Source organism: Hippopotamus amphibius, chromosome 1 (genome assembly GCF_030028045.1).
Source record: "Hippopotamus amphibius kiboko isolate mHipAmp2 chromosome 1, mHipAmp2.hap2, whole genome shotgun sequence".
Classification (NCBI taxonomy): Eukaryota; Metazoa; Chordata; class Mammalia; order Artiodactyla; family Hippopotamidae; genus Hippopotamus; species Hippopotamus amphibius.
In genome coordinates, this window is record NC_080186.1 from 48010100 (window position 1) to 48036241 (window position 26142).

At 45.0% G+C, this 26142-nt stretch overlaps 1 protein-coding gene across 3 annotated transcripts in view; it reads right to left on the reverse strand.

The window, feature by feature from the left end:
• Positions 1-26142, reverse strand: part of DAB1 (DAB adaptor protein 1) — a 414727-nt gene that overhangs the window by 42169 nt on the left and 346416 nt on the right. For all 3 annotated transcript variants that reach the window (XM_057744820.1, XM_057744802.1, XM_057744811.1), the window contains exon 7: positions 17141-17200. In XM_057744820.1, the coding sequence (XP_057600803.1) occupies positions 17141-17200 (60 nt within the window). The remainder of the gene's footprint in view (positions 1-17140; positions 17201-26142) is intronic.

The following is a 26142-nucleotide window of genomic DNA, read 5'->3' on the forward strand; positions in this document are numbered from 1 at the left end:
AGGGAATGATGTCCTGAAGCTTGTAATTATTTGTTTTTCATTCTCTCTTCCTTGGTACAAGCTATTCCCTGTGACTGGCTGCCCTTCCTATCCTGGTTCATCAGGGCACCCTGGAGACTTGGGTCTGGTCACCTGTTCCAAGCCTTCCTCTAAGGTCCTCAGGATAAATTCGATGATCCTCCTCTGGGCATCGCACATCTCCAGTTACAATTATTTGTTTTTCATTCTCTCTTTCCATCTCCTTTTACAAAATCTATCATTCTAGTTCCACATTATCAAAACTCAAGGATTTCTCAAAAACTCCTAACAAGATTTGGCACCAGTTCAGTACTTTGAAAAGGGGTGAATATGATCACAGGAAAGTGAAATTGGCTCCTGTCAGCAGGATGACAGGCTCTGAGCGCACTGCTGGGGGGGGGGGGGTGGCGGCGGGCAGGGGTCTCTTAGACAGGCAGTCAGCTCTTTCTCTACTGCTGTGTCTCTCTTGGAGCGGCTACTCCCGCGGCCCAGATGGCACCAAACGGTAACAAGAAATATTGGATGGAGTTGAAATCAAGCAAGAGCAGCAGAGGCTCAGGCTGAAGGCAGAGCAAATCAGAGGAAATCACAAATGGAGAGATGTCACAGCAAAGGAAAAAATAGTCATGGAGGGCTCTGCCTGCTGCTCTGACAGCCGTTCCCTGTAAAGTGTTTTTGCTTTTCCTCTTTGGAAGAATGCAGATTTTACATCTTAAGCATTCATTTCCTTACTCCTTCACTCCTGGATTCAGTTCTCAAGGCATTCATTTCATAATTAATAAACTCTTCCTGAATGCCCACTCTGCGCAGGGCACTGGGCCAATATTGTGAGGACCGGGATGCTGGCCCTTCTCTGAGCTGTAACAGTCAAGTGAGGGAAATGGGAGGATGCCCATTCAGGTCAGAGGATGAGGACAGTCATGACAGGGGTACCGCACTGAAGATTTTCACAGCGCGTGGACCAATTTCACTGCTATAGTGCCATTCACAGGACTGAAGCCAACTCCACGGCAAATGACCAAAATAAGAGTTCTGTTTTCACGTGACTGGAATTTGACTAGTTAACCCATCTCTTGAATTTTTCTTTCTTGTAAAATTAAGGAATATCCACCTTACAAGACTGAAGATTTCCCTGGATAAAATCTGAGGTAACAGCTTAATTAGCACAGTGCCTGACACGTAGTAAGATCTCCATTAGTGGGTCACATATTAAGTCAACAATTCAGTGAGGTGTCCTTTCAGAATATGATGATTTTGTAGCACCTATTTGATGGCACTTTGGACAGTTTTATGAATTGCAGAGGAGTAGAATTAGAAGAGCTGTAAAGATGTCTAACCCAACTCAATCCTATATTTTGTTCAGATGAAGAAACTGAGGCCTTTGAGGTTTTCGAAATCATGATAACGTGGGATGAAACCCCAAGTTTCCAACACCTAGTCTAGTTCATTTATTTCCATCACCATTCCCCTTGTGGGTGAACAGACTGAGAGGCAACAAGAAGTCAGAGCAGAGAAGCCCAGCTTACAATTTACAACAAGGAAACTAAGGCCCCAAGGAAAGCTCAGCTTGCTCATATGTAAGACTGAGAGGAAAATGGCTCCTTCACAAAACTCTGAGGATCAAGGGAGGTGATGTTCCCCAACAGTCTTGACTTGAAAGGCAGCCTATAGGTTTGAAGTTAGAGGAAATCTGCAAGAGCATTATCTATAATTGTTTCAGATTGATTATCCAACCTACAAAGAGCTTATAACTTTGTGTCATGATTTCACAGGTCTCTTAACAGGTCTCTCAGTACATTCCTTACCTTCTCAGGCCTTGGTACAAGCTATTCCCTGTGACTGGCTGCCCTTCCTATCCTGGTTCAACAGGAGACCCTGGAGACTTGGGTCTGGTCACCTGTTCCAAGCCTTCCTCTAAGGCCCTCAGGATAAATTCGATGATCCTTCTTTGGGCATCGCACATCTCCAGTTATAATGGTTGATTATTTTCTCTCTTCTCTACTACAGACTATGACCTTGTGACACTAAGTTCCTTGCATGGGAAACTGTGTCTTATTCATCTTTGTATTCCTAATGTCTAGTCCAGTGGCTAGCACACAAAAGGAAACTACATTGAATTGATAGATTAAAAAAAACAGGATGAGTAAATGAATGAACTTGTTTATACGAGAGAATAGAAAACTGAACAGAAAGAAACTTGGTGATAGCATGATTCACGAGGCAGAGGGTATGGCAATCCATATGGTGTTTTCAAATGCTCAGCATGTATGTGTGTGCATGCATGTGTATGCACACGTGTGTGTGTACATACACACTCGCTCACTCACAGAGACATAGCATTTGCTATTGTAAACCTCAAAAAGGATGTCATATCCACTGTCATTTGACCTAATGAGACTTTGTAATCAGAGTAAATGGCTCTGGTTCTAATTTCAAAGAAATACTAGGGAGATATTCCAGAAAAAGTTATAAGGACAGGAATTTGCTATTCTTCTAGCTCTTCTAATATCTGGATGGCATTTTCTTCTGAATTCAAGGGCTTCCCATTAGCTAGACCCATCAGTGGCTCAAGGGTGGCAGTTAACCTTTGACATTCCCCACTACTTGACGTCCAGCCAATACCTGGACTTACCCTCTTCCCCAGGGTGAAATGATTGTATGCCATACTGTTAACAATCTCAAACTTAATAGGCCCAAAGAATTTTTGATCTTCCCAAACCTGTTCTTCCCTTGTCTTCTGATTTCTGTAAAGACTATCACCTCAGGCCCAGATGCTCAAACCCCCAAATGTAAAAGTTAATCCCCATCCTCTCTCTCCCACGCCCTGATAGCCAGTCATTCTTTAAGAAATGTTGATTCTATCTCTAGGACGTACCCCAAGTCTGCCTGCCTCTCTCCTCCTCCTCGGCAGCATTCTCCTTTGCCTGGACTGCTGCTTCTAACACTTTCCCCCTTGAGTTCATCTCCCACACAGCAGCCACAGTGATATTTTTAAACTATCAGATCAGGTTCACTGCCCTGATGAAAACCCTCTACTGTCTTCCATTAACATTTGGATAAAATCCAAACTCCTTACCGCTGTCTACACTACTGTCCATGCTCGGCGGCCACCTCTGAGTCTGAATTCATCCTCCACCACTCTCTCCCCTTCCCCACCAAGCCCTGGCCAACGCCAGCCTTCTCTCTGTTCCTCATGGACCCCTAGAACATTCCTGCCCCAAGGCCTTTGCCCTTGTCTTTCCCTGTTCTGATCCCACTCGCCATCTGGTTCATTTCTTCACATAATTCAGATCTTGGCTCAGGTATCACATCCCCAAAGACCTCCTCTGACTATTTACCTAAATACAGTCCCAGCTGCCAGCTCCAGTCACATTTTCCTGTTTGGTTTTGTGGCTAGCACTCATGCTCTGCATGTCTGTTTACTTGCTGGTTGGCACCCTTCTCCCATGAACCGTGAGCTGAGCAAGGGATGGGACCTGACCTGACTTGTAAGGCACCTGTGTCTTGCATGATATATGATGGACACTAGACCATATTCGTGGAAGGAGGAAGGAAAGAACGCTTGACCAGAAAACTCTATAAGTGACCAGAGGCTAGTTCTAGGAGGTACCTTCCAGGATTGCAGAAACTATAAAAACAAAAGAGATACTTTGTGCATACTACTAATAGGATAACGGAATTCCATGTTTGTCACTTGGACCTCTGTGCGCTGGTCTCTGCCTTCTTTTCCTGCTCGTTCCCTGGGGCTGTACACCCCATCTCTGAAGACCATGGATCTAGGGCCGGAGGATGGCATATTTAATGAGATGTCAGAAAGATCCCACAAGTAGAGCCCCTCTTTATCAGCATGCCTGCTGTATCTATTCTGTGAAAGAACCCTTTTAATTTAATCAGCATCTCTGTTTAGGTTGCAAGTGGTTGAGATCACTATTTCTGGTTTTGGTAGACCCATCAAGTCCCCAGGATGACAAGTTATTCCTGATTCCTCTCTCTCCCACACCCTGACATCCAATCATTCTAAGAAATGCTGATTCTGTCTCTAGAACATACCCCAGACAGTCCACTCTGGACTAAAGAGGAAGGAATGGGCTAAATAGTAATATTAAGACCTCATCCCTTCTTTTTTTTTAAGAACTTTTATTGAGATACAGTTAACAGACAATAAACTGCATATATTTAAAATGTACAATTTGGTATTTTTTTTCTTATTAGTAATGTATATATGGCAATCCCAAGCTTCCAATTCATTCCCCCCCAACCCTCCCAGCTTTCCCCACTTGGTGTCCATATGTTTGTTCTCTACATCTGTGGCTCTATTTCTGCCTTGCAAACTGGCTGATCTGTATCATTTTTCTATACTCTGCATATATGTGTTAATATACGATATTTCTTTTTCTCTTTCTGACTCACTTCACTCTGTATGACAGTCTCTAGGTCCATCCATGTCTCTACAAATGTCCCAGTTTCATTGCTTTTTACAGGTGAGTAGTAGTCCATTGTATATATGTGCCACATCTTTTTTATCCATTCATCTGTTGATGGACATTTAGACCTCATCCCTTCTTGACCAAGCAGGGGTCAAGCAGGATGATAATTATAATAGCTGATGCTTAGATGGAAGTTCTTCTTTATGTACCAGACACTATTCTAAGGTGCGTTCATATAATGACTAATTTAATTATCATGACAAATGTACATGCTGTTGCTATCCTCATTTTCAGAGGAGGACAGGTCAATGAACTTGCCCAAGGTCACACAGCTAGAAAATGGCAGAGCTAGGATTTTTACCAAAGCCGGTGAGCCCTGAAGTACTCGCCCTTAACCATTATCCTAGAGCAAGGGCAACCAAAGGTGTCAGACAACTCGTGTTTTATGATGAGGGTCGAGGTAAGGGTTTAGGAAGGCGCAGCCTCCGTGGGCAACTCAGGAGCCCGCCCCGCCAAGTCCACCACCATCATCTCTGGAGGACCACAGCCCAATCACACTGCAAGCGCTGCCCCTAAAATGATGACAGGGTAAGGGGGCTAGGGCTTCTGAGGTGACTGGAAACAACAGCCTAGAGACAGCCAAAGAGACAAGGCTATGAGATTACAAATACAGGAAAGGGGGAAAAAAACAGAATATCAGGCTGACGGCACTCAAGGTGGGAAAGAGGAGTACTACTGGAGATAAGGCAGCTGCTAAGCTGCTAGAAAGAAACACGCTGACACACTGACGGGACTCCGTGATAGGTAGAAAGATGGGAGGTGGAGAGGGGAGAAAGTGGTGTAAAAAGTGAGAGTGAATGTCACCTTAACGCGAGCCATTCTTTACGCACAAGAGAAGCAAGGGTCTCATCCTGCATCATCAGACTTCATTTCCCTCTCGCCTTAGCAAGGCAACCTCAATCTTCTCACCCACAAAATGGAGAAAATAATAGTTGGCATGTTAATTAAACCAGACAAACATAGTGGAGCACTGGAATCCAATGGGGGAAATTTATAAATCTCCCTTTATATGTAAATACATGCAAGCCTTACAAAAGCAGATCTATTGGCTTGGAGGCCCAGGAAGTTGTGTTTTTAAGAGTGTCACCAATGACTGTTAGACAATTCAGTCTTTGGGAATCACTGAACTAGATACAGCTTGCCAAGGGGGCTTATTCCCTGCCCCCCAGTAACTGCTCTGCAAATACCTGTTTCTTGCCTCCTTTCTAAGTCAGTAAAAAAATGAGGTTTGTACGCTTTAGGTTGGGGCTGTCACCAATCTATATATTTGTATTCTCCATGATCATTTGTTTATCCCTTTCTCCTTTTTTACAACCGAAGTTTGTTCATTATTCTCCTGCAACTACTGATGACAGCAGTTAGGGAGAAAGAAAGAACCTCAACACGATGATTTATCCAGAGACTGTCACTGTACCAGGAGAAAATGAGTGTCAGCCTCAGTCGACATTTATGGTGAAACTATGTTACAGCTCTGCTCATTAGAGATGCTGTGAATGTTAATGATTTATATTAGAGGAATAAGGGTAGACTCACAGCAGCAAAAGTTAACAGATACCCCTGAATCCCATTTTCTCACCACAGCACAGAGCTCCGAGGAATCTGATTTATGCTCACTGAAGGAGCAGGTGTGCATGGGGGCACCTGTATCTCGGAGACAGTACTGTCTTTGCTTTAGCACAGGCAGTGCAATTGGCAAAGAGTTTCAGGAACAAGATGGATAGAGAGCTCCCGCCTCCTGTTTGAAATCTCACTGCATTCTGGTCTTAGAGACAGCTGGGCCCAGGGGGAAGAGCATTCACTGGGCTTGGGTAGGGTGGACCTGCACCCTGGTCTGTCCAAGATCGCTCCCGTTCCTGCCTATTGTCCGGATATAAGTATTCGTAGCAACCCCCCTTTCCCTTTCAAAAGTGACCCAGTTTGGATGATAAACTAGGTCACCCTAGCTTTAGGGTCAGAGAGAGCTGGAGTAGATTCTTAGCAATGACTCTTCTGGCTGTGCTGATTTAACTTCTCTGATCATCAATAGCCTTTATAGTAGAGAAGAGACCTACATCTTAGAGTTATTTGGGAAGGTCTTGGCACAGCGTGTTAAGTTCCCTCACGGTCCCTTGCTTGGTGGGTGCTCAACACTTGGTAGTCACAGTTGTTTGTTATCCTCACTGCACAGCCCTGACACTCCCCTGCAGGTTCAACCCCTCCCCAGTTAAACTTGATCTTGCTGGCATTATTGCTTGGGCAAGGAGAACTGAAGGCAACTCCAGCCCCTTACTGCCCCCAGGACACTAAAAGCGGGTTGAGCCAGGTCTTACCCATCGTCATATTTCTTGAAATACTCAGTACAGCCCTTTGTTCATAGAACAGCTCATAATAATAACTATGGCTAACAATATGAGTGCTTACTACACACCAGGTGCTGTTCCAAATATTCCACGTGCGTTCCCTTATTCAAGTCCTCAAAAGAACTCCCTGAGGTCAGTGCCCTAGTCATTATCCTCATGTTACCAGCAAACACACCGAGACTCGGAGAAGTTTAAATAACCACCCGAGGTTACATAGCTGGTAATGGAGGAAAAAAATTTTCAAGCCTAAGTAGTCAGTCTGCAAGGTTCACACTTTACAGTGCAATCCCATGTTGCCTACCAAGTACTGAGTACCCACTCTGGCCAAACAGGACAGCAATCACATCTGTTCTCTTATTTAAGCCTCACAAGAACCCAGGGGAATAGCTCTCCCCACATTGTTAACTGGTCTCTGAGAAGAATTCAAAAGATAAAGCACCTTGCCTAGAGTCACACAGTCAAGAAGTATAAAGCTCTGAATCACTGTAAAATTTCTCAGCTCTTTCTGCTGTTACTGCCTTCCAAAGACCAGCCTCCCGATTTGCATTCAGAACTTGATCACCGAATAGCAAAGCCTTGATGGGAAACTATGTGAAGGATCTCCCCGTCTGCCTGCCCGACTTCCTCCACTCACGGAACTAACTGTGGGTTCTTTTGACAGTGGTTCCCACAGTGCCCTCTCTGCATCCCTTCCTTTCTAGAACCTTCTGTCCTTCAGAGAGAGAGGAGGGGAGAGGACTTCCAGGTGGGTGGGCCTTGGGGTTCCAACCTGACTCCAACCACATCTCCTCTTTCATCTGTTTGTATAGGAGGCTGCCAGGCTCATTCAAATAAAAGGTTTCTGGGTTTTAGCAAAAGTCTGAAGACCATTCCTCCAGGCCAGTGGCAAGTACTTTAGCAGAGAAGTAGAGTGAACATTGTTTTATCCAGACGTGATTTTTGCCAGCACAGAACTGAGCAAGCAGGGCACCAGGGAACTGCTGACACGCCCACGTGTCCCCTCCACATTTGCATCCATGGGAAACAAGTTTCAGGAATGACTAACAGTGAGCCGTCTACAACTCTGCTTCACTCCATTCACCAGAGTCCTGATTTTCAACCCTGGGAGAGAGGGCCCCATATCACTCAAGGTGATAATGTGACTCAGCCCCAACGTGAGTCATGGACTGAGAACAGAGGGGAAGAGGAAAGGGATTACTACCGTCTTTGGCAAGAACCTGAAGACAGTGAGTGGAAGGGCTGATGTACAAACACTCTTAGAAGTCAGAGCGATAAAACAGCATGTTTGTAAATGAGAGAGCTATGGGAGAGGATACAGGGAGTTTGGTTCAGATCACCTGGTTGGTTACCTGACTCCCACAGCTTGCCACCTTAGAGGTAGCTTGTGTTTGTTTTACCCGCCACATCCACAAGACCTTCCAGATCTACCCCCGTCATCCCCTCAAAGGTACACACCTCCCTTACCTACCCCCTTTCTCTCATCTGCAGGGTCTCACCCTCAGGCCAGACCCACAGTGGTCCTCAGCTGCTTACCCCTCATCGCTCTGCCCTTTCCTGCTCTGTGTGGAACGACAGTGGCTGATCCCTGCAAATGACATTGCCTGGGCCCCCTTGCCAATCCATCTCGCTTAAACACTTGACCAACAGGAGGCAGGGCTCAGAAACTGGATAGTGGGAGGGAGGGAGAAACAGTGAATTTCCTACCGGCTCTCTTTGGGCAGAATCCTTGCAATGGTTGAGCCTCGCCATGGTTTCCACCACACAGCCCCTTTCACTATGGTCTCGGCTTCCGCCGGGCAACTCCCTCTGTGGTCCCAGGGCCTGGTGGCAGCCCCAGCTCCTGGACTCTGCCAACGCCACTGCCTTCCTTTGTCCTTTCAGCTCTAGGGATAACTCTAGTAGCAACTTCCAAGTATGACTCATCTGGGCTGTCCCACTGTTCCCCATTTGGCTTTTCAGCTTTTCTAACACCTTGGTAACTAGTTCCCCATGTTTATTTCCCTTCATGAAACTGCCTGGTGTGGGTTCTGTTTTCCTGGCTCCATCCTGAAGAGAGACATGTAGACAACTCCATTAGCTGTGTAATGATCTCCCTACCTGCCATGCCACCTGCTGCATCCTGAAATGAGGGATGATGTAGAAAAATGCAACTCCAACAGTGTCACTCGACTACATGAAAGCAAAAGTGGCTTCCCAACAAATCCCAGCTTCTCGGCACCACGTTTCAGGCCTTTCGCTTCCCTTGGTATCCTTGCCTACTTTCCCATGAAGGTATCCTGTGGTCCTGCCATCTCAGGCTGCTCATCAGCCCCTGGGATATGTGAAGCTTTTCCACATTTCAGTGCTTTTAAACATTCAGTTCCCTCTTCCTGAATACTGTTCCACCTATTCTCCAGTGCCAAGCTCCCATCGTCTTTTAAGATCATACCTAAACTCTATCCCTTGGATGAAGACCTTGCTAAACTCACCCAGGCAAAGTTTACTGCCCCTCCACTCTGCTCCCACAGCATCTTGTACACAGCCTCTCACAACCTGGATTATAATGATTGTGATTACTTTTATGTGTCTGTCTTCTTCTTGAGACCATTAAGTTTCTTAAGCAGCGGGTCTTATTCATCTTTATATCTCTAGGGAATAGAACACTGTCTGGCAGGTAGGAGGTTCTTAGTAAATATTTACCAAACGGATGAACGAATAAATAAGTGACTAGAAGTTGTAAGGAACTTCAAAAAATAAATACATTTAAAGGGCTTTGTAGCAATCAGAGGTCTAGGATTACAAAAGTAACAAAGGTCTGTCACTGCAGGTATACGAATTGAAAGCCAAGAGTCAGAGATGTTCGTCTGCACTTATCACAGACCTTGGGGGATTCTTGCTTTGGTGGGAAGGCTAAACTAGATAGCATCTTTTAATGTTCCTACTAACTCTAAGATTCTAGAAATTTAGGATTCTATCCCAGGAAAATTTTTAAGTACAGCTAAAAGAAAGTTCACCTAAGAAACATCAGAAGAGGCAGGCATCTCTTTCATTTGTGGGGATATGTAGATTCAGATTCCTTTCCCTCATTTCAGGATGATCACCTCTCTCGTGACACCTATGTTAACTGCGTTGTGATCATGATAATTTCTCCACAGTGTGCTGCTTAATGAGGAAGTGAAACTGACAAATGCTCAGGCTAGATTTAATCCAATTATGCAACATCTTGATCCAGATTTGAAACTAAAGGAAAACTAACTGCTAAATTGTGAATGACAATTTATTTGCCGTGAACGACGGGGGCGGGGGATGTGGGAGCAGCTGTCCAGAGAACTCGTGAAACCCTTCACGTGAATGGATTGCTTCTTCCTACGGTTGCAGCAGGGAAACGGAAATAAATCTAGGGCAAGGAAAACCATCTGGATGCTGCTTGTTGGGGGCCAGGGGCCTCAGAGAAAAACACCAAGGAGTTTGGAGGGTGGGAGCCAGGGGTGGCAAAACGAGCCGCCTTCTGAGCTTCAGAGGTGGGTGGCTTTCATTGAAATTTGTCCCTTGGGACTCAAAAATAGCTTTTCAACATCAGGATGAAGAAAGCAGTGTGCCAAGCAGAGTGAGGGTTCAGGAATGGCTTAGACACATGTCCTCATAGAATTCAGTCTAGAGGGTGAGAGAGGGGTTCACAGCCAGCCACAAGGGGTCAGGCCTCCCGAGCTCTAAGTACTATTATCAAGACTCAAAAACAATGAATAATAGGAGACAGCAACTGAGGCCTGAGTACTGATTCTGACCAGGTGAGGGTAAGGAGATGGAGGACCTTGCATTTTCTTAAATCCTAAAGGCAGTGCGTTTTACTGGAAATTGTGTGGGTGCCTGAGTCAGAAAAATGTAGGGCTGAAATTCTGACTTTGTGATCGTGGGTAAGCTATGTGACCTCTTGAAGCCTCAGACTCCTTATATGTAAATGACAGCTACCTCACACGGTTGCGATTACTGAAGGAGACCAGGTGAGACCAGAGCCTAGGCTGTCTGTGGCACAGAGCAGATGCTCAGTGGGGTCTGCCCGCTTTTCCCACAGCTTTGTTAGCCTTAAATCCGGTACATACGGCTACTGTCCTGGCATCATAAAACAAAGGAAGAAACTGAATGGAGGCCTGCGCTTCGTATCTGATCATCAGAATGTTTCTCAGTTTCTCAGAGCCTGGCTCCTTTTCAGGATACAGACAGATCTAGAGCCCTGCTTTCAAGCTCTCTAGAAGGAAACTAAGGAGGACCAGTTTTCTAAGCACCTCCTCTGTGCCCAAGGCTTGCTCAGTGATATGACTTGACTGTAATACTTGGTAAACTTCTACCCACCCAGAGCACTAACTTCACAGGGTGCAGCTGTAACTTCTTGCTGGGCGCTTCGGAGTGTGCGCCTTTAAAACCAGGGGATGATGGAGACAGGAGTGGAGCCCCTTGGGCACATGGCTCGGCAGCTGAGCTACCAGGAGCAAAATGGTGCCTTAAGTACATGGGGGCAAATGGAATGCAAGAGGAGGTGAGCGATTCTGAGGTCCGCCGCTCTAGTCACCTTAACAATGCAGGGATCCCTTATACAACCATTTATCTGCTGCTTGAATACTCCGAGGGCCAGAGAACTCACTACTCGGAGAGGCTGTCTCTTCTGAAAATCAGCTCAGATGGTCTGAAATTTCTTTCTTAGATTGAGCCCAGTTTTGCCCTCTCTTATCATTAAACTTGGGCCTTTCTCTTCATCATAGAACCAACACACAAAATAAGCAGAGGCAACTAATACGTACCCTCTCTCAATCTTTACTTCCCCAGTGTCTCATAAAAGCGACCCCTCGTCATCACAGAAAATGCTTCCACATTGCCGCATGAGCCTCACGAGAGCCCTAAGATGCTGGTAGCGGATGGTCATCCTTTCCACTTTACGGCCCAGGGAAGTAAGTCTCAGAAAGTCAAACTGATTGACAAAGGGAGGAAAGAACCTCAGGGAGGTCTGATCATTGCTTTCAATTTCTGAATCCGTTTTTCACCAAAAGGAAATTAATGTCGAGGTCAACGTATCCATTTGACAACCTGTGTCTTTCCTATTTACCACTATGCCAAACTTTTCAGAACCTCTCTTTTGAAGGCCAGAAAAAGTTCAGCTAGAATTCACTGGCTCATTATTACTAATAATCAGAAAGTCTTTTATGCCTAATACAACTACATAAAAGTCTTTTAAACTGGGCAATTATAAGGTGAAGGATAAAAGATCTTATTCAGCTGTAAAAATATTACATGAGGGGGTGAGCAGAGGGGAGAAGAAAAGCAAGGAGTATTTCTCATGCAAAAATGGCATGAGTCATACTAGGATTTAAGTCTGTGTCATTGAAACAGTTGACCTTCATGGTAAGTCTCAACCAAGTTCAGTGCCGTGGGGCATAAAAGGGTCTGAAATGGGCCCTTCAGCAGCCTGTGAATGCCCCACTGTGGAACTAGATCATGTCCAAAGACTAACAGAGTGCAAAAAGCACTAAATAATGAATGCAGACACTTTCCTCCCCACTTAGGAATGTGCATTTTTGACATCCCCAAAGAGGCCAGGGTATTTGTCTGAAGAACATGACAGCATCATCAGTGGGCATAAAGGGAGGCTACCTGTCTTCCACCCACATTTTTGAGGGGGAAATGGACGAGAAACTGATGAGAAATTAAGCAGGGCTGAGTGCTGCTAAGTGAGGCAGTATAGCTGCTAAGCAAGGCAGTATAGCCTCAGGAGGCAAGACTCCAGTGATCTGCCCAGAGGTGCTTCCACGTCTCTTTTGTCTGTTCAAATCCTGCTCATCCTTCAAGGTTTTGCCCAAGTTGTACCCTTCTTCCTGAAACCTTCCTAACTCTCTGGCCATCTAACATTTCCCATCAGCAAGCATTTATGCCACTGGATTTCAGAGACCCTGACAAAGAAATAGATCCACATAGTTAAGATACCGGGAAGATTAGTCCCCGTGCAATGCTTCGGACTGTCTGGACCAGGAAGGGATGAAATGTATATTTCTAGGCGTGAGTAGGATTAATTCTTCTCTGGGTTCAGATTCCCAGGAAGTGATGCAGAGGAGCAAAGCATGACCCTGAGGACAAATCTGCTGGAAGAAGGGGACATCACAGGAGAAAAGTAAAATAAGCAAACAAAAGCATCCTATTGTGTTATTTGAGAAAGCAGAACAAGAAAAGGGTCAGTACAGCTGAGCATCTTATGGTCATGGGACAAGGAGGGGTGGGGGTGTAAAACTAGGACAGGGATGAGTGAATGTGAGGGAGTGAATTAGCTGAGCTGTCTGGCCCAGCTAATCAAAACAAAACTTTGCTCCCATAAGTTGATGCACTGAGGTGGGTAAGAACAATACAACAAGTACAATGAATTCTAACTTCCGCTGCCCTAAAACTCTGAAATCCCCAAGACGTCCAATTTGCCACCTTACTGAGGACATCTCTGACCTCGGGAGGGTGATGATGAGTCACTAGACAGAGGTTCTAGAGCTGAGATCAAGGGATCCTGTCAGCTTCAATGACTACAAAAATTTACATGTGCACATGTGTTTCTTTCTGGGGAAAGAGTTTACCAGCAAAAATCTCAGAGACCACAAATCCCAGAAGAGTTATTTTAGGGATATTGATGATTGAAAGTGATTCCTGTCCTCAAGGAGCTTGCAGAAAAGTAAGGAAAACAAATAAAATAATAGCTCACGGCTACCAAATCCTCACTGTGCGTGAAGCACTGTGCTGATTCACATAGTGGAGCTCATTTAGTCTTTAGACAAAAACTCAAAGGCAGGTGCTATCATTAACCCCAAAGTCAAAGCTTTTAAGGAACCCAAAGTCCAATGGCTCACATGATAACATTAGAGAAAATAATCGTTTACGATCACTGCAAAGAGAAGGACAGTGGTACCCCAGAGGGTCTGATTACTTTGGGGTAAGAAAGGCTTCCCAGAGGAGGTGTGCCATCACTTAGAATATTTGGCAATCCCCAGCTTGGTGAGGACTGCTGGCTGGTGCATTGCTTGTTAGAGCAACAAATGAAAATGTTCTCAATCTAATTCATATCCCCTGTTGAGGGTCTTACACAAATGTCTCCTTTAATCCTCCAAACAAAGCGACAAGGTTGGCATTATTTTCTTTTTACAGATGATGACATTGAGGCTTAGAGATGCAAAAAGCTACCCAAGGACGCTTAGTTCAGGATGAGAGTGGCCAGGATGAGAGCCACACCTAAATCTGACTCTGAAGACCAGGTGGCCGTTTCTTTTTGGGCTGGTTGGTGGCTTTCCTGAACAGCCCCAAGCTGAGTCCCTTGTTAGGACTCTATGCAGACCTGTCCCAAGGAAGAAGAAACCAGGTGGTCCCTAGACCAACAGGCCACTGGGCAGTCTCCCTTCTTGTGGGAAACTTGTGGGATCCCCAATGCCCCTCGAAGCTGCCTAACGTGCCCTACTTTAGTTGTCTTTGGTTTGTCTTTCTGGGTAAGAGCAGGTGGTGAGGGAGCAAACAGCGAGGACGTGGCAGGGATTTTCAGAGCACACAGGTATCCTGGGGAAGGTACACTTAGCAGAGAGGCAGGGCTTCGGTGAAAAACCTGGAGCACAGGAAGATGTCAGAGCAGCCGGGCACATGGGGTATGTAAAGGACCTCCTGCAGGTTTAGGCAAGTGGGACCAACGTTCCAATACATAGACTATTATCTCCTTAAAGTCACCTTGCAAGTTAGGTTCCCAAACCCCTTTTGGAGGATGAGAACACTGAGCCTCAGAGGAGCAAGGAGACCTGTCAGATGTCCTACAAGCAGTAAGGGCAGGAGCTGAGATTCTGGCTGCATCCGTCTGCCTCTAAGTTGAGACTGTGCTTTTCACTTCCTGCCTCATGTAGGCTTTTATTAATACTCAAATAGTTCATGGAAAAACCATCATCACCATCAGATGCTCATATTTCCCATGCAAAACCTTCCTTTATATAATGACTATTTTGGAATCAGAATAACAGGGAATTCCCATTAAAAATAAAGTACCAGGAATCATCACAAATTCCTTCCACATGGTAGAGTCATTCATATATTTATTAACTATTCCTAGAGCAGCTGTGACCAGATCCTGGGCTTGCTCCTGGTAACACAAGGACCTCGGGAAGCTCCTGGAAGTAATGAGGAAGAATTCCAGCACTGTGTGGTCAGAGCTATTCCCAGAAGAATGAGAGGTATGGAGGTACAAAGCTAGGGTGATGTGCTCAAACTATTGGGACAAGTACAGAAAGTCTCCCCAGTGATGCCAAGCCAGGATGTTGGGGGAAGGCATGACTCCTCCAGGAAACTGTAGAGTTCAGCTGAGTTGGACCAGGAGGAGGCGGATCAGAGATACAGCAGAGGTTGGGACCTGAGTGCCGCATATGTCAGACCGAGGAGTCTGAATTTTTTTTTTCCCGGCACTATTACGCATGGAGGCAAGACCGGTTAATAAATTCACAAAAAACCAAGGCGGCGAATGGAGCATGTTTCCTCACGTATCTAAACCTGTTAGGGGCAAGTGAGGCAATTTAGGCACAAATTGAATTGGAGGGAGCTGTGTGATGGGGGCTGGACCAAATTGAAACACGAAGAGCAGACTGGTGCCTCGGTGACAAGGAAGCTTGATTAAATGCAAAGGCCTGGGGAGGAAAACTGCTTTTTCCCTGAGTGGCACGACACCACATGCCTTCTACTGTGTTTCTAGACTTGGGGTTTTTTAAGGGGCTGGTATTCAGACACGTCTTTTCACTAAAACTAACACGCATTGGGTTTTGGAAGCAGAATTGAGGTGGGATGTGCTGGTTTCAAGATATTGGCAGAGTGGGGTAGAGAAATGGACATGGATCAGAAAGAAAGTTCACTAGGAAAATAGGGAGCAGGGGCCAGGGAGGATAAGAAGGGACCCGAAAGACTCCCAGCTGGGAGAATCCAGAAGCTCAGGTTAGGAAGGGCAACAAAGGCTCGTCTTGCCCCTCTAGCCATTCAACGTTTGAAATCCCACCTCCTGCCTCCACCCTGTAACCTTTCTGACAGGTGGTCTTCAAGGCTCTGCTTGTATACCTCCAGTGATAGGGAGCTCACTCTCAGAGTTCCACCCTTGCGCAGCTCTGACCGTCAGCAGGTCACCCTCACTTGGAGCTAGAAGTGGCTTTCTCGTAGTGCCACCCACTGGTCTTGGTTCCAAGAGCTGGCTGATACAGAGCAGTGTAATCCCTCTTCCTTTTAATGGCCTTGTGGCTGCCCGTCTCCATGGGTATGGTTTCCTTGCTCCAGGCCAAACATTTCCAGCTCCTTCAGCTACTCCCCATGGGATGGGGTTTCAAACCCTATTATTAATCTCATCTTGAAACGTGCAGGACTGTCTTTATGTCTTTCACAGCGTGGGGCCCACAACTGAGAACAATATTCCAGATAAAGTATTTAGCCTCACAACAGCTCTGTTAGGACCAGAGATGGGATTCTTGAGGGTCAGCATAACTTTAAAGCCCGTGCTCTTCCCACCCACTGTTGAATGAGATCAACAGTAACTAAACACCCCAGTTCTTTTTACATAAGCTGTGGCAAAGCCACGTTCCCCTGCTCAAGAGCCTGCACTGGCTCCCCAGGGCTGCCTGGTTTATGTAGAGGGTGCCTTCTGAGTGCCAGCTGAAAGTCTTAAATATGGTCTGAGCATAGCAGTGGTGCAGAGCTGAGGATTTTCTTTGTGTCTCAGATTTCCAGGAGTCCCACTAGCAGATGGGATCCAGGTGCAGTGGGCCCTCTGGAGTCTCTGCAAGTCCACAACACATGACCTTCTCTACAGTGCGCTGCCCATGGGAGACACCCTTACATACGCCAAAGGCTTTGGCCAGCTCTTCTTCTGTTCCTCTGAAGCTTCTCAACCACTTTCAAATTGGGTGGACAACTCTTTTCCCAGAACCAGGAACTGCCCCCTGCTTGACCATGTGTAATTAAGACTTTGGCTGGAGACTTTTTCCATAAAACACCTGAGACTCTTCATCCCTTGGACATAGCAGTTTGCATGATTCAACTGATTCCCACTCATGGGGCCAGACCTTCGCTCCAGACTGGTACCCCTTCCTCAGCCCCATCATTTCTGCGTCACGTCCCCAACCCCCTGACTCACTGCAGAGTCCCCAGCTTGCAATCCCCAGCAAAGCCATACAAGTTGTGACACGTATCCAGTAGAGGGGCTCCCTTCCTCGGACTGCAGACATAGCCTCAGTGTCTTTATAGCCAGGTCCTGGGAAGCCAGCAGAAGACAGGAGATATACTTACACTTACAGGTTGACTTTTTGGCACATCATAAACACCTTCCTTCTTTTGGCTGGTGGGAACCTATGAAAAAAATCAAATTCGACACAGTTAAAACACTCTGGTACTGTGCTTTCAAAGAACCAAGCAACCAGGCTTCTCCTCCAATGGCTAAGTGTGTATGAGCACAGCCCCTGAGGCCTGAGGGGCCCAACTTCTTGCAGAAGGGGCTGCTGGAATCCTGAAAGCATCAGGCCAGGCTCCTTCTCTCCGGAAAACTGGAGGAGGAGAGGGGGGTGTGACTCATTCCACGAGGGTTTGCAGGGTGTCTCTGCCATTGGGCTCCTCACAGAACCACAGAATAGGAAGCAAAATAATCCTCACCTCACCAAAGACAAAAATGAGGCTAAGAAAGAGGTGCTAAGAGTTGTCTAAAGTGATTAAAAACAGCTTGCAGCTGAGCTTGAACTACACGTTGATTTGAGATCAAGGCTATTTAAAATATAGCAAATATCAAGGTCGTAGGACAAAGTACAGCTTCTGCTGGGATCATGTACATACCATCTGATAATCACCAAAGGTTTTTACTCAAGAAAAGAGCCCATCAATGGCAGGAAAAGCATGAGACTAGAATCCAGAAAATCTCTGATGGTTTTTAACATTTATCTGTAACTTCTTCCCTCCTTCTCTTCTCTTCCTCATCCGTCTGGTCTTATCGGGCCACATGGTAACGGTTAAGCCCTAAGCAGGTCACTTAGCTCCTCTGAGCTTCACTATTATAAAAGGGGAGTTATTGCCTCTGCCTCTTGCTCAGGTCATTGCAAGGATCAAAGAGCAAAGAGGGTAAATAATCAAAAACTATTAGGCACCACCATACTGTAAAGTGTTAGAATGATAATTTCTTTTGCCATTGATACATTATGTAAATATGTATCTAAATACATATAAATAACAGTGGATGCATGAGATACCTTTCAAATCAATCAGGGGCCTTGCTCTGAAACATTCCAGTTGGAAAACAATCACTAGCTCATCCTCAGCAACTAGAAAAGCTTAACTCAAACCTCCATGGGAGGGATCAGCCAGCAGTGGTTTTCTAACTGTCTGATGACCTGTTTTTCTTTCCATCAGACCGGGAGCCCCTGAAAAGCAGGCACAGTGCCTAACAGCCAGTAGAAATTCAGTAGGTCTCTGCCAGGTAAGTATACCATCGTATTCAATAGGTCGCCACTGGGGAAGTGTACCATTGAGGATTGTGCAGAATAGTGATGAGAAATAAAAAGTATCTTTTAAGCTGGGATCAGCTAACCATACCACTTTTCTTGGAGAAGCAAGAATTTGAGCTTATTCCTTGAGTCCCTTTGTCATTTTCACTCTCATTTACCTTAAAATCCTTACAATTACCCTAAGAAGCTGGTATTATAATCTCTACTTTACATAGTAGAGAGTGAGGCTCAGAGATGTTAGGGAAATTTGCCCAAAGCTTCAAAGATAGTAAGTGATCAGATTCAAATGTAGCTCATCCTGGCTACTGAGCAAGACATTTGTCATTAGCAGTAGGAGCTACCACTGCCAGGGAACCTTCTATGTGCCAGGCATTATTCTAACCATTTGTGTTTACATGCGTTCTCATGGAATCCGTGGGACAGGTCTATCAGGTGAGGATGACAGTTGTCCCCGTGCTGCAGAGGAGGAAAAGGAACCCTTCAGAGGGTCTCTCAGTCTGTGAACAGGGAGCCAGGAGCTTAAGCCTGGGCGGTCTGCCTTTGAACTACTATAGCATATAGACAGCTGCAGCTCACCTTTGTTTCCACCATTCCCACAGCAGTTTCGGGTGCCTCTTTTCTTCTGACAGCACATCCTACACTCCCAGAAGCTTGTGCACATTCTTGCGAAAAACAGAACTCTGAGTGAGCATGGCTGCGCAGAAGAGGTGCTTTCAGAGCCGCTTCTGCAAACCTTTGTTTGCAGGTAGCCCATGAAGAATGTAATTTCTTTGCTCCTGATAACTGAGCTCTGTCTAAAAGGAATCCTCTGAGAATGCCTACAGAGTCCTTGTTAACGAGGGCCAATAAATTACCAGCCCTCACTTTTATTTTTACTAGCTCACCCTTGCCTGAGCAAAACGAACAGCGTTTTTCTGTTCCCCGTAATTCACTGCTCACTATGGGCACTTAGCAAGTTGAACCGCAGCTGACTCTCAATTATGCCTGCAAATAGAGGAGAAGCAGTGGGATGGCGAAATCCAAACTGTGCATAATTGAAAAAGCTTTTCTGCTTGGCTGTCCCATGGGTGAGATATCAATCTGCCTGTTTGTCCTTTAAGAATTATTTCGGCCAAGACATCTTCTTGGGAGCCTTGCCTGACTCTCTAGGACTGGTTTGAACCTTCCTCTGTACTATTGTAACCTCTGGTGCATCCCTTCATTAAGAAATAAAAGTTACCAAGAACCTATTAGGTGTCATGCACTGTGCTTTGCCCGGGGCAATGGTGGCGAACGAGATGAATACGGCCCCTGATTTATCAGGGGTTCCTTGTCTTGCTTAGGGGGGAGGAAATTCGTTAGGCTACTGAAGCAGGGTGTAAAATGTGCTTTTTCTTATGAAGTTGTCAAACCACACTGTAGCTTCCTGGTCACTCTGTATTCCGACTAATCTATAAGCTTGCTGAGGGCAGGGCGGATATATTTATTATCTTTGTTTCCCCATCTGTAAATACTGGTTAAACAAGAAACCTCTAAGCATCAAACATTTTCCACATGAGTGCTGAGGACAGAATACTAGCAGAAGCGCTAAAAGGATGAAAGCAGAAGGCGCCTTGGTCCTGGCTCTCATCTCCCCCTAGTTGGTCCGTCCCATCTGTAGACCATTGCAGTAACATGATATTGTGTAGAGTGATAACAGCCCTGGACCAAAAGGAGGTGGGAGCTCTTGTTCCTAATCCTGGCTCTGCCACAGGCTGTGTGACCCTGGAGAGGTCACTGTGTTCTCTGAACCTCAGATTCCTCATCTGGTTGTCATGAGTATCCAAAGAGTTACCTACAAACACCGTGAAGGTGGGGACCAGGCCACAGTCACTACTATATCCCCATGTGCCTGGCATAGGCAAGGTGCTTCATACATAATTACTTTTGGAAAGAATGAATGAAATTACTCTAAAAACTATACATTAAGGACCCTCCATACAGAAGACACTTCTTGTGCAGCAACATATTAATAATGTGGAGATGCAGGTTAAGGACCGGATGACATAGAGGTAGAGACATATCACTTTAAAATAACAATATGTTGGGTGATTAAAAATGATTTTCGAAAGAACAAACTTGGAGAATATCCCCTTGGCAAGTTGCGATCTCGCTTATGCAGGAAGCTTGTTAAAGTATGAAAAAACACTAGGTTTAGGATCAGAGGCTCTGGCCTTGGGCCCCTCACTTCAGTATGAAGGACTTGAATTTCTTACATTTAAAATGACAGTCATCTCAACTGTTCTCATCTTACTAAGTTATTGAAAGGGTCAAAATTAAGTAATGGGTAAAAATGCTTTGTACTGCGGGGCTCTGTGTTGTTTTAAAAAAGATAACTGATGATTTTTTTCTGAGGTATGCAAATAGAAAGACAATTATTATTATTAATCAAGTTTATAAAATGAGACTACTGATCCTCAAAGAGAGGTGACATTTACTCAAGAGTCCCTCCCTCCCTTGGGTTGGAGTTATAAACAGCAAAGTCAAGTGAGGCTGCAGCTTTCCGCTGGGCTCTCTGACAAGATGAGGTGAGCAAGTCACGTTCTACTTCACTTAATACATCATCATAAGACATCTCGAGCAGCATCTGATATTGATGGCATCAGGGAGTAAAAGCAACTGACATTTACACAGAACCTACTATGTACCAAGTGCTGTCCTGGGTGCTTTACATCTTCACACCACTTCTAGAAGCAGAGAATATAGTACCCCTATTTTGTGGTCCAGGAAATTGAGATACAAAAGTGAGGTACTTCACCTGAGGCCACAAAACCGTTAAAAACTTGGGCCCTCATTCCAGAAAACAGAGGATATATAACATAAAGCCTGAGACTACCCTGACCAAGCTGAAGTATAAGAAACATGGCAATCTACTCAGGAAGAATAGATATGGAACACTTGTAGACCCTAAAAAACAAACAAACTTGAGGCTCCCAATAGCAGCTCCCTAAAAGCCCAGCTTTACCTTTAGGCCAAAGAGCTCATCTCTTGTTAAACGAACTTAGGCCCAGAGGACTGGTGAGGCAAGAGAGGAGGATGACCAGAGGCCTTTCCAATAGAGGGTGATAAAATATTCATTCCCTTAGATGGTACCTTCCTATTAATGATAGACAAATGGGAAGATCCTGGATGTCGGAACTGTTAAAACAAGTGTGAATTTTAGATAGTGACTTGAAACCTACACAGAATCAGCTTGTAAAACTCAGCATTAGGGACATTCTGAGCTGAAAAGAGCCTTGGATTTATTTATTTATGCACATAAGTCATAGAGACCTGGCTGTTAATAGGGGGTTCTACCTCTTGCTAGCTCTGTGACCCTGAGCGAGATACCTTATTTCTGCAAGGCTCACTTTCCTCATCTGTAAAGTGGGAATAATGATTTAAGGCACTTGGGGTTGCAGTGAGACATAATAAGATACTGCATGTGAGCCCTCATTCACAGAGTCCTGGCTCTATAAATGTTACCAAAACCGCACATGTGTGCGTGCACACACACCCCATTTCCAAGAATCTTGTTGCTCTGTAAAGCAAGCCAGTGTGCTTCTCTAACAGTCCTATCATGAGGCACTAGTTGCAAAGAACAGAAAAGGGCCATGCCTGAGAGACCCTTAGGTCTTATGAGCTCATTTTACAGATGAGTAAATTGAGGCCCAGAGAAGGAAAGGAATTGACAAAGTGGCTTAATGGCTGTGGATTCAGTGTGTGACCTGGGATGAAGCCTCTTCTTTACAGCCTCCACATGACCTTGTTTCATTCTCATGCCAACATATGATTTAGGGAGAACTTAGTCCCCTATTTTATCATTAGGGAAACTGAGTCTCAGAGAGGGCAAGTGCCTTGCCCACTATCCCTTAGCCAAAGGTAGTTGGTGACGGAGCCAGAACTATACCCCAGTTCTCTGCTTGCCTAGTACACTAGGCTCCCCCCCAACCCGGAGTCCCCCACAGGGCACAATGCAGCTAAGCCTGAATTCAGGAACCTCTTATACTGAAAAGCCTACTTTTATTTTCAAAGGTGCTCTGTCTTCATAGGCTGACTGACTGTGGCTCCTGAAGTGGTTCCTCTAGCCTCATCCTGTAACCAGCAGGACCCTATGGGGCCTTCCCTGGACGGACTTCTCCCCCATATCCTTTGAAAGTATCTAGATAATAGGATCTAATATACATTTCCTGAGCTGTTTTGCAGATGCTAAAATCTCCATCAAGTTGAAGAAATTAACTACTTGATGACCGTGAGCATGTGGCCCCCAGACCTACTGATGCCTAAGGATTGATACTGTGACACCACCCTGTTACTACACGATTAACCAATCAGAGAATTGTGCACAAGCTGATCACGTACCTTGTGACGCCCCTCCCTCACCTGGCCTTTAAAAATGCTTTCCTGAAACCCACTGGGGAGTTTGGGTGTTTTGAGCACCAGCTGACCTGAACTCCTTGTTTGGTGCCCTGCAATAAACTGCACTTTCCTTCACCACCACAAGGTGTCAGGAGATTGGATTCACTGCTCAGGTGAGTGGACCCAAGTTTGGTTCAGTAACAATATTGAGATGTTAAAGTACACTCTAGGGGTGTACTTTAAAATCAGACACTGAGGACAGATATGCGATTTTTCTGGTTAAAGATAGAAACTTTGTAAACAATGATTTTAAACAAAGCCTCAAGGTATAACCTCACACTTGAATCCAACCCAGATGGATCCAGTGTATAGAAATAGATTATTACTCCAAAGGGCTGGTTAAACCGAGTGGTTGTTAGTGCTAACAGTATATTTTGGTCATTTAGAATTCTGTGCTTTTGATGGAAATTGAGAATCTGTTTTACTTGTATTACACAAGTAATGCACGCCCAAGGCAAACAGACCACACAACTAAGTAAATTAAGAAAATTAAAATCACTTATTTAAATACATTAAAATTTTTCCTGCTTCCATGATGTTTATATTTCAAATTAGGACTACAATTCTCATTAGTGAAAAATTGGAGGTCGTCATATTTGTTTGACGTGCAGTTGTGCTGTAATGACTCAGACTCTTTGATGGAAAAGCACAGGGGAAGCAGTATGAGTCCTGCCTTCACACACAGGCTTAGGTTTGTTCCTGGCTCTAAACAGCCGTACAGCCCAGTGGAAGCTACTCAACCTCTCTGAGCCTCAGTTTCCCCTTGAGAGAGTGGGATTAAAATACCTATTTTATAGTATATTTAGGAGAATTAATGAGTTAAAAGTGTATTCAGCAGACTTGTGGTTGCCAATGGAGGGGAACTGGGGGAGGGAAGGGTTGGGAGTTTGGGGTTAGCAGATGCAAATTATTATACAGAGAATGGATACACAATAAGGTCCTACTGTATAGCACAAGGAACTATATTCAATATCCTGTGATAAACCGTAGTGAAAAAGAATATGAAAAAGAAGGTATATGTATGTATAATTGAATCAACTAGCTGTACAGTAGAAATTAACACAACATTGTAAATCAATTATACTTCAATAAAATGAACTTTTAAGAAGTGTGTTCAGGGTTCTTCACATAAGCAGACATTTAAGAATATTAGTTTACCTTCTCTTTGGAAGGGGTAAAATCTTAGCTAGACTTTCTTTTAGTCAGTTAATACTCCCAGCGTTGTCTCTAAATAGCCTTTTTAAAAAAAATTTTATTGGAGTATAGTTGCTTTACAATATTGTGTTAGTTTATACTGTACAGCGAAGTGAATCAGCTATATGCACACATATATCCCCTCTTTTTTGGATTTCCTTCTCATTTAGGCGACTGCAAAGCACTGAATAGAGTTTCCTGTGCTGTACATTCAAATAGCATTTTTGAATTTGGCCTTCATTTTCAGTAGTGCAGTTGACTTTTTAAAGAAATTCCACAGCACATTCTTTCGAGAAATGAAGGACCCCATTATATTCTGGACAACAACTCTAATGGATTTCTTTAGTAAAATGGAATGTTTGATTTCTGAGTCAACTGAAAATAGTTAAGATCCATTAAAAATTAAAACACTGTACCCAGTTGGCCATTAAACACGTCAACACTCGGGCATGAAAACTGCTGGTAAATGGCAGGGAACTAGGCACCAATTCACGTGAAGGTATTTTAACGAGCCCAGAATGACCAAAAGAGCAACGTGGAGCATGTGAGTGAGGAGAAGCCCCTTCTGTTCATTTACTGGTGGTGGCACAAAGGTAGGAGAGGAAAGCGGTTTTATACCTGATAAATGTTTTCTTCCGTTTCAGGATCACGGATTGGCTCGTGTCCAGCCTCAAACACAATGTACTATGACAGGAGCGGCGAGAGAGGAAAAGTCAAAGGGGAAGATGAAAGAGGAAAAAAAAGGCATTTGGAATTCAGGATACAAATCACAGTAAGCATTAAAGACACAGGCACAAGAGAAAACACCTTAAAGAGACAACTGAATTACTGACATTCTAAATGGCCTGGCACATTCCTGCCTCTTCTAAGGAAAACTGCGATGGTCCAATGGTCAGCCCTTTAGCCATGACCGCATAGGCCCCTGCGGACCTTCCTGGAGAGATAACCTCTTCATTCAATGGCTTTTATCTCGGCACTGTCTGCATGTGCTGGCACTGCTGGGTGGGAACGATGTCTCCTGGGATCCCAGCTTTGCAAACCCTGGGTTACAGTGGTCTCTCCCCTTTGCTCCTGAAGGCCCAGGGTCCTATGCCAATTCTGACTTTGCTCAGAAGCCCCAAACTCCCTCATTTCGTAAATACCACCTTACTTTACATTCTCAGTTTTAAATACCGAAATCAACTTTTCCATGTACATGTTTCAGACTCTCAAGGACTGGGCCATTTCAAAAAGGGCAATGTTCTTCACTCTCCCGGCCCATGAACCAGGGGCTGAGCTGGTACTGTAGACAAATCCACGCCCTGGCGTTCTACAGCAAGGCCTGATAGCAAGCGCACCTTTGACTTTTGTTTGCCATCTATGTCTGATACTTCTTCTCCTTCAGGTTATTCAGATTCTATTACTTTTTATCCATATTATTTTCTCTTTGTCACAGCAGTAGCAGCTTTCTGTGTGAAACTATGCATTTATATAGAATGCGTGTGACACACAAACATTTAACCCATGTGTGTCCCAGTTAGAAATGTAAGTTTCAGATTGTCTTTTATGCCCCACAACTCAAATGTTTGGCTTCTTTCTCTCCTCGGGAACAAGCACAGAGCGGGAGAGGCCTCCTCTTCCCTATTCTGCATCTGTTTAAGCAGAGCAGATACCTGAACCCAAGAGAAGCCATCTCTACCCACACTTAGGCTGCAACCTCGAAGAGAGCACAGAGAAAGCTATGAGCAGCCATGACCGTGGGGTCTCCCATCACCCACTCACAACAGCCCCTGTGGCGTGAGCCAGAGAGTCAGGGGCAGCCTGGCTGATCGGGGGCCAGAGAGACTTCGCCTCACAGTCTTTCTCAAGCTCACAAACCGTCCTTTGGGTTTGTGTTCAAACGTCGCCAAAATGTCAGTCCCCATCTCTGGTCTTAACTCACTGAAGCCACCTCATTATTCACAGTCTCTCTAATGAACTCAGAATATTCAAGAGACTCTTGCAAACATTCAGCTCTGGGATCAAACTTTTGCAGATTGTGGAGAGGGCTGAGGCAGGGGCAAGAAGGGAAAAGTCTATTTCCAAATCCCCTGCTGTTGATGCCGGCCAAACTTCTGTTAGTTTTATGGAAATTCGCTCCTGGAGGGGTTGGCAGCCCTCACCCTCAGAAATAATCTCGGTCCCTCTCCAGGCTCCGCAGCCAGTGGATCC